This window comes from Mobula hypostoma, chromosome 10 (genome assembly GCF_963921235.1).
Source record: "Mobula hypostoma chromosome 10, sMobHyp1.1, whole genome shotgun sequence".
NCBI lineage: Eukaryota > Metazoa > Chordata > Chondrichthyes > Myliobatiformes > Myliobatidae > Mobula > Mobula hypostoma.
In genome coordinates this window covers 30,104,848-30,118,169 of record NC_086106.1, presented here as the reverse complement: position 1 = coordinate 30,118,169, position 13,322 = coordinate 30,104,848, and the positions used below count along the sequence as shown (strand labels likewise).

The following is a 13,322-nucleotide window of genomic DNA, read 5'->3' as shown; positions in this document are numbered from 1 at the left end:
CACCAGCAAGTTTACCCAGGGGAGGAAGAAGTTTAGGTAACTCTACGTTCAGTTTTTAACCATCACACTTGGAGAGTCCATTTACAAGTTTAAGAGTGACTGTTGTCAGATTCTGCAATTATTGCTGCTATTCATCGCATCCAGGACTGAACCCTGGTCACTGGGCTTGGGAGGATGTTGTTCTGATGACACTGGCCTTTAACTGGACCAGAGTTTAATATTGGGGATCTGGAAAGGAATGATGAAAGGTCTTGGTCTGAAATATCATCCTTAGAACTGTTGCATACTGGATGTCTTGTGTTTTTTTGCACGATTCGCTGTAAACTCTAGAGACAGTTGTGCATGAAAATCCCAGGAGATCAGCAGTTTCTGAGGTACTCAAACCACCCCATCTGGCACCAACAATCAAAGTCACTTAGATCCCATTTTCCCCCATTCTGATGTTTGGTGTGGACAACATTTGAACCTCTTGACCATGTCTGCATGCTTTCAAGTTGCTGCCACATGACTGTCTGATTAGATATTTGCATTAAGGAGCAGGTGTACTGGTAACGTGGCCACTGAGTGTTTCTAGTAAAATTCGTTGTTTTCCTGCGGCAATACAATACAAAATTATAGTATCACAAAAATAAATACTACTGTATGTCACAAAAACAAATTTCTAAATCGTGTAAAAGAGGAATAAGAATAACGAGATAATGTTCATTGACCATTCAGCAATCTGAGGGCAAAGGGGAAGAAATGTTTCTAAATGTTGAGAGTGGGTTTTCAGGCTCCTGTACCTCTTCCCTAATAGCAGAAAGGGCATGTCCTGGATGGTGAGGGTCCCGGATGAAAGGTGCCGCCTGCCTGCTTGAGGTACCGTACTGCTTTTTTCAGGTGGCCCGGCTGGGTTACTGTCGTCCGCTGCCCTGATCGAACGGGCGCCATGCAGCTCGACGCCGGATTGGCCCGGGCGCCTGTCTCCTGGTCACGTGTTTCGTTCGCGGACAACCAAAGCTGGCGCTGTAATTGGCTGCATGCTGCATCAGCGGGATTCACCTGTTTCGCCGATTCCCATTGGTTGCCTTGCTGGTTGGGCGGTAGCCCTTGACGAGCGGACAGCGCTGTGATTGGTGGGTCTTCGAGCCGCTGTTCGCAGCCTTCTGCAGCTCTGTCCAATGAAAACGTGCGGTTGTTCGCTGCCTGCGTGCTGATTGGACGATGGGAGAAAGCGAGAGATGGAGCGAAAGACCAGATGTCAGGGAGAGGCAGGCGACAGTGACAGTGGGAAGAGACAGGCGGTGAGGGGAGAGGCAAAAGCAAGGGCAGAGGCAGTGAGGAGCGGGTAGGGGTCTGTGAGGGGAAGAAGGGAAGGTAGTGAGGAGCGGGTAGGGGTCTGTGAGGGGAGAGGGGAAGGCAGTGAGGAGCGGTAGGGGTCTGTGAGGGGAAGAAGGGAAGGTAGTGAGGAGCGGGTAGGGGTCTGTGAGGGGAGAGGGGAAGGCAGTGAGGAGCGGGTAGGGGTTTGTGAAGGGAGAGGGGAAGGCAGTGAGGAGCGGGTAGGGGTCAGTGAGGGGAGAGGGGAAGGCAGTGAGGAGCTGGTAGGGGTCTGTGAGGGGAGAGGGGAAGGCAGTGAGGAGCGGTAGGGGTCTGTGAGGGGAAGAAGGGAAGGCAGTGAGGAGCGGGTAGGGGTCTGTGAGGGGAGAGGGGAAGGCAGTGAGGAGCGGGTAGGGGTTTGTGAAGGGAGAGGGGAAGGCAGTGAGGAGCGGGTAGGGGTCAGTGAGGGGAGAGGGGAAGGTAGTGAGGAGCGGGTAGGGGTCTGTGAGGGGAGAGGGGAAGGCAGTGAGGAGCGGTAGGGGTCTGTGAGGGGAAGAAGGGAAGGTAGTGAGGAGCGGGTAGGGGTCTGTGAGGGGAGAGGGGAAGGCAGTGAGGAGCGGGTAGGGGTCAGTGAGGGGAGAGGGGAAGGCAGTGAGGAGCGGGTAGGGGTCTGTGAAGGGAGAGGGGAAGGCAGTGAGGAGCGGGTAGGGGTCAGTGAGGGAAGAGGGGAAGGCAGTGAGGAGCGGGTAGGGGTCAGTGAGGGGAGAGGGGAAGGCAGTGAGGAGCGGGTAGGGGTCAGTGAGGGGAGAGGGGAAGGCAGTGAGGAGCGGGTAGGGGTCAGTGAGGGGAGAGGGGAAGGCAGTGAGGAGCGGGTAGGGGTCTGTGAAGGGAGAGGGGAAGGCAGTGAGGAGCGGGTAGGGGTCAGTGAGGGAAGAGACTGAGGAGAAATAGTGGGAGAAAGATTGTGAGAGACATCGGGAGGACAGTGAGAGAGAGTGAGGGAAAGAGGGACATTGACGGGAGAGGTGAGTGTGAGGGAAAGAGAAGAGTAGTGGGAGGTGGAGCGTGTGAGGGACACTGAGGGAGAGAGGGGCAGTGCCTGGTGAAGAGGAGGGGCCAGTGACTGACAAGAGGGAGGTTGTTGTGAGGGAGACTACAGCAGGAAGCGGGGGAGAGGAGACTGTGTACATTGGGAGAGGCTGGGGTTGAGGGAGAGACTATTCCCGATCACACCGGCACCAGGGAGAGGATTCACGGACACTGACGGTGCAGACTAAGAGCGGAGAGGGGGCTAGATCAGACATTACTCCGAGTGCACCATGTTTTACTTCCCTGATGTATTGCAGAGAACCACCGGGAAATTTAGCACCATCTGGTGAGGAGAGGGGAGGGGAGGGGGTTGTGGGGTCATTCTTTCTATGGGATCTGAATGGGGGCACGGAGAATGTTCGTGTGGTCAGGATCTGGCACCCCCATCCCCTGAATCTCCCCGTTTGAGATCGTGCTCCTGGGACTTGAAGCCCGTCCCTGCCTATCGCTCGGTGACCAGGAAGAATTCATGAGGAAGGGGGAACTGTGACATTCCTGGGTGCTGAACATCACTGAGAAACAGGCCCTTCAGCCACGGTGTGCTAGTGAAGGGTCCTCAAACCTTAACTTTGATTCTCTCTCCACAGATGCTGTCTGACATGCTGAGAATTTTCAGCATTTTCTGCTTTTATTTCAGATTTCCAACAGCTACAGTATTTTGTGCGCATCTGTAATACCCCGCTTTTCAACACAATGCTGTGTTTCAAATGTTCGTCTAAATACTTAAGTGCCACTCCAATCTCCAGGCAATGGAGGATACCCCAGCTACCCTCTGGGTGAAAAATATCCTCACACACCCTCCAAATCTGCCTCTCTGTTTAAACCTGTGCCCTTTCTGATAGAAAACTTAACAAAGGGGAAAATGTTCTATCCAAACAAGCTGTACTTCTCTCCTCTTTTCATATTTCCCTAGCACACCCTCCCCCTCCATCCTCACCCCTTCCATCCTCCCTCCCCTCCTTTCCCCCTCCTCCACCATCATCCCCTCCTCCATTCCCCCTTCCCTTCCCCCTCCTCCCCCCTCTCCCGCCCCTCCTCCCTTCCCCCTCCTCCCCCTCTCCCGCCCCTCTCCCGCCCCTCTCCCCGTCCCCCTCTCCCCGTCCCCCTCTCCCCGTCCCCCTCTCCCCGTCCCCCTCTCCCCCTTCCCCTCTCCCCCTCTCCCTCTCCCTCTCCCCCTCCCCCTCTACCTCTCCCTCTCCCTCTCTCCCCCTCTCCCTCCCTCTCCCTCTCTCCACCCCTCCCTCCCCTCCCTCTCCTCCCTCTCCTCCCTCTCCCCCTCTCTCTCCTCCCATCCCTCTCCCCTCCCTCTCTCCTCCATTCCCTCTCCCCTCCCTCCTCCCCTCCCTCCTCCCCTCCCTCCTCCCCTCCCTCCTCCCCTCCCTCCTCCCCTCTCCCCTCCCCTCTCCCCTCCCCTCTCCCTCTCCCCCTCTCCCCTCTCCCTCTCCCCCTCCCCCTCTACCTCCCTCTCCCTCTCTCCCCCTCTCCCTCCCTCTCCCTCTCTCCACCCCTCCCTCCCCTCCCTCTCCCCCTCCCTCTCCTCCCATCCCTCTCCCCTCCCTCTCTCCTCCATTCCCTCTCCCCTCCCTCCTCCCCTCTCCCCTCCCCTCTCCCCTCCCCTCTCCCCTCCCCTCTCCCCTCCCTTCTCCCCTCCCCCTCTCCTCTCCCCTCTCCCCTCCCCTCCTCCTCTCCCCCTCCCTCCTCCCCTCTGCCCCTACCCCCTCCACTCCCCCCTTCCCCATTCCCCCCCACCCCTCTCCCCTCCCCCCTCTCCACCCTCTCCCCTCCCCCTCCCCCCTCCCCCTCTCCCCCCTCCCCCTCTCCCCCTCCCCCTCTCCCCCCTCCCCCTCTCCCCCCTCCCCCCCCCCCTCTCCCCCTCCCCCTCTCCCCTCCCCCCCCTCCCCTCCCCCTCCCTCCCCTCCCCTCTCCCTCCCCCCCCTCTCCCCCTCCTCCCCTCCCTCTCCCTCCCCTCTCCCCCTACTCCCCTCTCCTCTCCTCTCCTCCCCCCTCTCCCCTCCCCTCTCCCCTCCCCTCTCCCCTCTCCCCTCTCCCCTCTCCCTCCCCTCTCCCTCCCCTCTCCCTCCCCTCTCCCTCCCCTCTCCCTCCCCTCTCCCTCCCCTCTCCCTCCCCTCTCCCTCCCCTCTCCCCTCCCCTCTCCCTCCCCTCTCCCCTCCCTCCCCCTCTCCTGTCCTCTCCCCCCTCTCCCCTCTCCCTGTTCCCCCTCCTCTGTTCCCCCTCCCCTCCCCCTCCCCCTCCCCTCCCCTCCCCTCCCCCTCCCCTCCCTCCCCCTCCCCCTCCCCCCCCCTCCCCTCCCCTCTCCCCCTCCCCTTCCCTCTCCCCTTCCCCCTCCCTCTCCCCTTCCCCTCCCTGTTCTCCCCCCTCCTCCCTCCCTTCCCCTCTCCCTTCCCCTCTCCCCTCCCTCTTCTCCCCTCCCTCTTCTCCCCTCCCTCTTCTCCCCTCCTCCATCATGGGTCTGCTGTCTTTATCAGCTGCAGCCTGGTAAGGTTGGGGGTGGCGGGGGTGTTACTGGGTCACCAGGATGGACTTGTTTCTGTTACTCTGATGAACTAATGTATCTCTCTCTCTCTCCCCCACCAAACCACCCCCAACCACAACTACCCTCCCTCCCCCCCCACTCCATCTGCACCTCCCACCCAATCTCTCCTGCTCCTCTCACTCACTGCCCACGGCATTCATTCTCCCACTCCCTCGCAATGCCTTTCTCTCTCCATCACTCTCTGACCTAGGCTGGTGGCAACTAAAGCTGGGAAGGTTACAAGACGAGACTATTTGAAAGTGAACGTTGTGAGAACATGGTGAGAACATTCCCAGTTCCCCGCTCTCTCACACTCCGTCTTTAGTGCTGACCCTCCCCTCCCCTCCTACTCACTTCCTCTCCTCTGCTCTCCCCTCACTCCACCTCGTGCTCACTTTCTCTTGTATCCCCCCTCTTGCTCACCCTATTTCTTGCCCTCTTTCATTCTCCCTCCAATGCCCATCTTGCTCTCACTCACACATACTCTTAGTCACTTCCTCTCTTGTTCCCTTCTTGCTCTCCCCTCTGTTGCTCGCCCCAGACTCTCGGCCTTCCAGGTAACCCACAGCCACTCCACTCTCTCAGACTAGCCCATGATCCCCATCCCCTTCCCCTCTCTGCACAGTCAACCTCCGTTCACTTTCACCCTTTCTCACTGTCCTCCTGACTCCCCTTCTCGTAATCCCCTCTCACCCCCACATCCGCAGCCTTATCCATGGCCCGAGTTATGCGGTTCACCAGGGCCCTCACAAGCAGCGGCAATCTCAGACCCGTTCTGCAAACTCGAGCTGAGGCTTGTCCCACACTACCTTTTGGATTCCCACCCCCCACCCCCCACCCCCCACCCCCCACCCCGACCGACCGACCGACCGACCTCACTCACAGTCACAGCCTCTTGTCCCTGGCCACAGACTGAATTTGAAGCAGTTAATCCAATGGGTGTGATGGCAGTTCCAGGTAACTCCCCTCCTTCCCTGGCCCATTGCAATGTTTGAAACACACGCCAATTCATCAGCTTTGAGCTTGAATTCCTCGAGCAGCCAACACATGCCACAGATGATGTCACCATGAACCACAGTGGGGTCCAGCACCTCCTATATCAGGCAGCTGCAACTCATCATCTGGTAATGCATCCCTATTTTATTTAATTTGTTTTAATTTGCTATCTTTTTAGTTATATAAAACTAACAGTATACAAAAATCCCTTCCCTGTAATTACCTGCTACTCACCTGTGTCTCCTTGTCATAGCCTATCAAGCCAAAGCTCGGATCGTAGACTCCTCCACTGGCCCATTCACACAATTGCTGATTCAAAATGATCTCCCCCTCTTTTCACCTCTCTTAAGTCAAAACCTCAATTCCCCACTCTAATGCTGAACCATTGCAGTAATGGCTGCTGCCCTCTTGCACCCTTCTTACTCACTGTAGCTGCACACGTTTTTGCACCCGTCTGGCTGCCTTTCCCCACTCTCTCACACTCAGTCCCTTCTCTCTCCCCTCCTCTTTCTCTTGCTTCCCCTCCCCCCCCCGATTCCAACCTCTCACTCTCCCCGTCTCTCCGTCCTGTGTTCCCACTCTTTCCTCCCTCACTCCCCTCTCGTGCACACCAGTTCCCTTATTCCCAGCTCTTGAGCTGCCTACTTCTTGCACATCCATCTCTCATGCTCTCCCTTCCCTCTCTACCCTCTTCTCTCATGCTCTCTCTACCCTCTTTCTCACACCATCTTTCTTGGTCTCACCCCCTAATCTCCCTCCCCTAGCTCTCCCTCATACCTTCTCCACCTCACCCACACACCCCGCCCCCTCCCTCGCTCTACCCCGCCACCTCCCTCTCCTCCCCTCGCTCTCCCTGCCCCTCCCCACCCCTTGCCCTCCTCTCCCCCTCCCCTCGCTTTTCCCTCACCCTCCTCTTCCCCTCCCCAGCTCTTCCCCTTCCCTCACTCTCCCCTCCCCTTCCCTCGCCCTCCTCCTGCTCTCCCCTCGCTCTTCCGTCGCCCTCCTCTCCCCCTCCCCCGCTCTTCCCTCGCCCTCCTCTCCCCCTCCTCCCACTCTTCCCTCGCCCTCCTCTCTCCCTCCCCTCGCTCTTTCCTTCCTCTCCCCTCCCCTCGCTCTCCCCTCACTCTTCCCTCGCCCTCCTCTCCCCCTCCTCCCACTCTTCCCTCGCCCTCCTCTCTCCCTCCCCTCGCTCTTTCCTTCCTCTCCCCACCCCTCGCTCTCCCCTCACTCTTCCCTCGCCCTCCTCTCCCCCTCCTCTGCTCTTCCCTCGCCCTCCTCTCCCCCTCCCCTCACTCTTCCCTCGCCCTCCTCTCACCCTCCTCTCACCCTCCTCCCACTCTTCCCTCGCCCTCCTCTCCCCCTCCCCCGCTCTTCCCTCGCCCTCCTCTCCCCCTCCCCGCTCTTCCCTCGCCCTCCTCTCCCCCTCCCCTCACGCTTCCCTCGCCCTCCTCTCCCCCTCCCCTCGCTCTTCCCTTGCTTTTCCCTCGCCTTCCTCTTCCCCCTCCCCTCGCTCTCTCCTCACTCTTCCCTTGCCCTCCTCTCCCCCTCCTCCCACTCTTCCCTCGCCCTCCTCTCCCCCTCCCCTCGCTCTTCTCTCGCCCTCCTCTCCCCCTCCCCTTGCTTTTCCCTCACCCTCCTCTCCCCTCACTTTTCCCTTGCCCTCCCCTCCCCTCTCCCTGCTCTTCCCCTCCCCTTGCTCTCCCCTCCCCTCGCTCTTTCCTCACCCTCCTCTCCCCGCTCTTCCCCTCCCCTCGCTCTCCCCTGCTCTTCCCTCGCCCTCCTCTCCCCCTCCTCTCCCCCTCCTCTCACACTTCCTTTGCTCATCCTCGCTTCCCTCTTGTTCCTCCCCTTTCCCCACTCTTCACCCCACATTTCCTTCCCCCTTCTGTTTCTCTGTCCCCCTGTTCATTCAGAGCACTCCAGGGAACCGTCTATGTTTTCCCAGTTTCTCTGTTGCCGGTCATTCCTGGGACAACCAGGACGAGATTACTTCTCTCCTTCTTTCAATTTCCTTCTTCCCCCCCACCCCGCTCCGCCAACCCCACCCACTAACAGCCATGACTCTCTGTTCCTCTCCCTGCAGTGAGGAGATCATCAGATACATTCTGGTACAGGTCCCGCCGCCCTACCCCAACACCTCCAGGCCTCGATTCTCCCTCTACCTCTCCGCCCAGCTTGAGATCGGTGTTGTTCGAGTCTTCCACAGGCAATGCAACTACCTGATAGGTAGGTGAGGGAGGGAGGGAGAGGGACACGGGAGCTGTGCACTGGAGAATCGTACATCTTTGACCAGACCTGTGCCTGGGAAGGGATGATCTGAGGGTGGTGGTTAGGAGGGGTTCGCCTCTCGTTGCATTTGGTTATTGGATGGAAGGGGAGGAGGCAGGAGTGGCCTGTAGTTGAGATCTGGGGCATGTTCAGTTGGATTCATTTAGCGTTTTCCAGCAGTTGTTTAACCTGTACCCGGAATCTGGCTTGCATGGTGATGCTCTGGTTAAATGGTTTGCCTGTAGCTGAGACCTGAGGTGACAGTGATGTCCCCTATTAAATGGATTACCTGTCACCAAGACATGGGCCATCTGTAACTGAGCTGGGACAGCTGTTGTCAGGCTTGATAGGGGTCTTCCTGTAGGATTGACCAAGCACGCCTGTAGGGGTTTGCCTGAACTTGAGAACTGGGATGCTGGTAGCCTCCTTCAATGGAGAATTTCCTGCGATGGAGACCCAGGATGTCTGTATCTATCCTCTGTGGGAACTGCGCGCGTACCTGACACCTTTCAGGGGTTTGACTGTAGCACAGACCAGGGATGGGTGTTTCCTGTAGGAGGGACCTGACGCTCCGTTGTGCTTTGCATGCATCCTTCATAAGGAACACGCATGGCTATGGCTGGAAGGGGCTGGCCTGAGCTGGGACAATAGAGTCCCTGCCGATGTGGCCCGGTGACCGTAGCCCTGCTCGGTGGCAGAGAATCGGGAAGCACTGCTGGAAATCCCGGAGTCGGCAGAGATGGTTCCCATGGATAGGGGACGAGCTGGTGAGGCACCCAGTGCAGACTCCAGTAGCCCTCTGCATCAAGGTCACCCTCCTCTGGCCTCCTCCCTACCCCTTCTCCTCCTCCTTGCTCTATCCACAGAAGAGATCCAGCACACCTTGGAGCGGATCCACCGGATGTATTCCCAGGTTCGGATCAACATGCCGGAGCTGGAGCAGTGAGTATCCCAGTGGTGGCGGGACTGGAGAGTGGAGCAGGGGAGGAGAGAGGATCAGATCCTGGGGAGGGGCTGGTTCTACTTCCAGGGGAGTCGAGTGTGTGTTGAGGGAGTTAAACATGAGGAAGAGAGGAGGGTAATTGGACAATGGGGTGAATATGTGTGGAAACTCGGTGACCAGGTCCCAGGAATGGGGGCAAATTCATTGGGATGGGATAGGGAGGTGGGAATTGTGTCTGAGGGTGGGGGTTAATTATTGGAGGGGGTTCAGGTCATGGGTGTGGGAGTGATGAGCAGGTCCCCAGGCCGCAGAGAGTTGGTTGGAGGGGGTGGTGGTGTTGCTGTTTGTGGGCAAACGGGTCCCCAGGGGTCTGGATGGGGTGACGCTGGTAAGTTAGAGCCCATGGTCCCTGGTCCATGGATTGGCAATGGATGGTGTTTTTATTTGGGAGGGGTCTGATGCTGTGTGAGGGGAGGGATAGTCGGCAAGAGGGCTTGGCAGTACAACCTGGCACAAGAGGTGAACAGAGGCACAATGGGGAGAGCAGGAGGGAGAGGAGTGTGTCGGGAGAGGGAGACCCCACAGACGAGGTGAGAGGACGGAGGAGTGCAAGGGAGGTTAGTTGGGGAAGATTTGGGTGGGTCACCAAGAGGAAGGGAGGGAAGATGCTTCGGGGAAGAGAGAGAGAGAGGCCACAGTGGTGGAGAGATTCCAGGAGCAGTTGGTCAGGACACTAGAGGGAACTTCTGGATGCAGAAGAAGGCATGGCAGGAAAGATCAGGGAGATTCCCCAGGGTTGGAGGTGGAACCTTAATGGACGAATTCCTCAGGGGAGGATGAGAGGGTGTGTGAAGATTTGGTAGTTGCCTGGGCCAACGTGGTGGTGTTCAGAGAAAGTGAGGGTGTGTTGGGAGGGGTTTGGGGTTGGTTTCCCGGGGTGACGGGGGGGTGGTGGGGGTTGCAATTTGCAGGGTTCCTCACTTGGACCTGTGATCCTGCTCCCTTTCAGGCCCAGCCTGCTGCTGCCGGACATGGCCACACTGATGGAGACCTATGAAGGGGCTTTGGATCCATTCTTTGGAGTGATGACTAGTCCCCCGCTGCCTAGTCCAAGTCTGATCCCAGAGGCAAGTGTAAAGTTGGGATGTAACTCCCAGCTCTCCTCCTCCTCCGACTCACTAAACCTGTCGGGGCAGAATTAAGCCATTTGGCCCATCGTCTGCTCCACCATTCGATCATGGCTGATTTACTTTCTCTGTCAACTCCAATCTCTTGCCTTGTCCCTGGACTAATCATGCCCCAATCAATCTTCACTTTAAATGTACCCAATGAAGTGGTCTTTGAGGCCATCCGTGGCAATGAATTCCAAAGATTCACCACCTTCTGGCTAAAGAAGGTCCTGCCCAATTCTGTTCGAAAGTGACATCATTGTCTTCTGAGGCAACACACACAAAATGCTGAGGGAATTCAGCAGGCCAGGTAGCGTCCGTGGAAAAGAGGTTCAGGTCAAGACCCTTCATCGGGACTGGAAAGAAAGGTGAGAAGTCAGGAGAATTTTTTTCTTTCAGTCATGATGAAGGGTCTCGGCCTATAATTTCAACTATTTAATCTTTTCCATTGATGCTACCTGGTCTGCTGAGTTCCTCCAGCATTTTGTGTGTGTCGCTGTGGATTTTCCAGCATCTCCAGATTTTCTCATCCTTAGATTCTCAGTCTGTGTCGTCTGGTCCTTGATTCTCCCACTACTGGAAACAACCTCTGGATATCCACTGTACCCAGGCCTTCCACTATTTGGTATGTTTCAGTGAGATTCCCCTCATTCTTTTAAACTCTGAGTGGAGGCTCAGAGCCATCAAACACTCTACATACATTAACCCTTTCATACAGGGGTCATTCTCATAAACCTCTGGACTAGCTTGAATGCCACTCATCCTTTCTTGGAGATGGGGATCATCACTATGGGAGTGTGTGACAGGACGGTGTGGAGGGAGCCTCACCCTGTGTCTGACCCTGTCCCTGGGAGTGTGTGACAGGACGGTGAGGAGGGAGCCTCACCCTGTGTCTGACCCTGTACCTGGGAGTGTGTGACGGGACAGTGTGGAGGGGAGTCTCACCCTGTGTCTGACCCTGTCCCTGGGAGTGTGTGACGGGACGGTGCGGAGGGAGTCTCACCCTGTCTCTGGGAGTGTGTGACAGGACGGTGTGGAGGGAATCTCACCCTGTGTCTGACCCTGTCCCTGGGAGTGTGTGATGGGACGGTGTGGAGGGAGTCTCACCCTGTCTCTGAGAGTGTGATATGGGACAGTGTGGAGGGAGCCTCACCCTGTGTCTGACCATGTCCCTGGGAGTGTGTGACAGGACAGTGTGGAGGGAGACTCACCCTGTGTCTGACCCTGTCCCTGGGAGTGTGATATGGGACAGTGTGGAGGGAGCCTCACCCTGTGTCTGACCCTGTCCCTGGGAGTGTGATATGGGACAGTGTGGAGGGAGCCTCACCCTGTGCCTGACCCTGTCCCTGACCCTGTCCCTGGGAGTGTGTGACGGGACAGTGTGGAGGGAGCCACACCCTGTGTCTGCACCTGTCCCCGGGGGTGTGTGACGGGACGGTGGGGAGGGAGCCTCACCCTGTGCCTGCAGCTGTCCCCGGGGGTGTGTGACGGGACGGTGGGGAGGGAGCCTCACCCTGTGCCTGCAGCTGTCCCCGGGGATGTGTGACGGGACGGTGTGGAGTGTGGGACAGGACGGTGGGAGTGTGTGACGGGATGGTGTGGAGTGTGGGACAGGACGGTGGGAGTGTGTGACGGGACGGTGGGGGTGTGTGGGACAGGACGGTGTGGAGGGAGCCTCACCCTGTGTCTGACCCTGTCCCTGGGGGTGTGTGACGGGATGGTGTGGAGTGTGGGACAGGATGGTGTGGGGTGTGTGATGGGACGGTGGGGGTGTGTGATGGGACGTGTGGAGTGTGTGACAGGACGGTAGGAGTGTGTGATGGGATGGTGTGGAGTGTGGGACAGGATGGTGGGAGTGTGTGACGGGATGGTGTGGAGTGTGTGACGGGACGGTGGGGAGTTTGTGACGGTACGGTGGGGGTGTGTGATGGGACGGTGGGGAGGGTATGACGGGACGGTGGGGATGTGTGACGGGACGGTGTGGAGGAGTGGATCAGGATTAAATATTTCCCATCTGTTTGCAGGTGAAGCCGCTCCTAAAACCTCCAGTTCCGGAAGGCCCACCGGAGGTTTCTCCCAAAGCTGAAGGTGTGTGGCTGGGTGTGTGATGCTGCCCCTGTTGTTTGCAAAGGCTTGTCCAGTGCTGTGGTTTCCGATGGAACATCAGCTCCTCCTTCCCTCTCTCCCTGGGAATGAGTGGCTGAGTCAGTTCCTTCATCACCAGAACACACTGGGACGCTGAGACCCAGAGAGCGGTCAGGAGTGGGGAGCGGGCTGGGCTGCGGGAAGGTGAGGGTGGGTACAGCTCCTTTGGGAAGGACTGGGGCAGCCCTTTACGTCATGAAACACTGTGTCGTGGCTGGCAGGGTGTGGATGGGTGCTGGGGAGTCACTTTGTGTTTCAGCTGTGCTGGCTACACTGGTTATGTGATTATACATGTGTGTACTCTCATGTGCATGTGTATACACACACACACACACTCACACTCTGATGCAGCTGCACACAGAATCTGTCTTAAGTCTAACGATGTTTCTGTTCTCAGAGCCAGTTCCCGTACTCACTGTGTCTCCAGAATTGATCACAATCCGTGAGGTAGAGCCCATCTTGATGCCTGAAGTGGAGGTTTGTATCAGATCCCGGCCAGCTTCCATTCAACTGGGATTTGGGGAATTGCATTGAGAGGAAGTGGGGATTCAGAGGATTTGGAGTCGATGAGTATTTGGTGACTGAAAACACAAGAGGTTCTTCAGACAATGGAAATCTTGAGTTATACACACAAAATGCTGGGGGAACTCAAAAGGTCAGGCAGCATCTGTGGAAGAGAATGAACGGTCGACAGTTAGGGCCAAAACCCTTGATTTTGACTCTGATCCCGATGAATGGTTTTGGTTGGAATGTCAACTATTTATTCTCCTCCATAGATGCTGCTTGACCTCCTGAGTTCCTCCAGCATTCTGTGTGTGTTGCTTCAGGTAATTGCGTTGAGATTATGAGGGAATACAAATTTTTGGAGGAAATCAGCAGTTCA

At 57.4% G+C, this 13,322-nt stretch overlaps 1 protein-coding gene across 3 annotated transcripts in view; it reads left to right on the top strand.

The window, feature by feature from the left end:
• Window positions 1–2,275: 2,275 nt before the first annotated feature.
• LOC134352790 (meiotic recombination protein REC8 homolog) overlaps window positions 2,276–13,322 on the top strand; it is a 188,157-nt gene continuing 177,110 nt past the window's right edge. For all 3 annotated transcript variants that reach the window (XM_063060259.1, XM_063060257.1, XM_063060258.1), the window contains exons 1-7: window positions 2,276–2,671; window positions 5,130–5,198; window positions 7,998–8,140; window positions 9,049–9,124; window positions 10,135–10,252; window positions 12,319–12,382; window positions 12,837–12,916. In XM_063060259.1, the coding sequence (XP_062916329.1) occupies window positions 2,616–2,671; window positions 5,130–5,198; window positions 7,998–8,140; window positions 9,049–9,124; window positions 10,135–10,252; window positions 12,319–12,382; window positions 12,837–12,916 (606 nt within the window). In that variant the 5' untranslated portion in view covers window positions 2,276–2,615. The remainder of the gene's footprint in view (window positions 2,672–5,129; window positions 5,199–7,997; window positions 8,141–9,048; window positions 9,125–10,134; window positions 10,253–12,318; window positions 12,383–12,836; window positions 12,917–13,322) is intronic.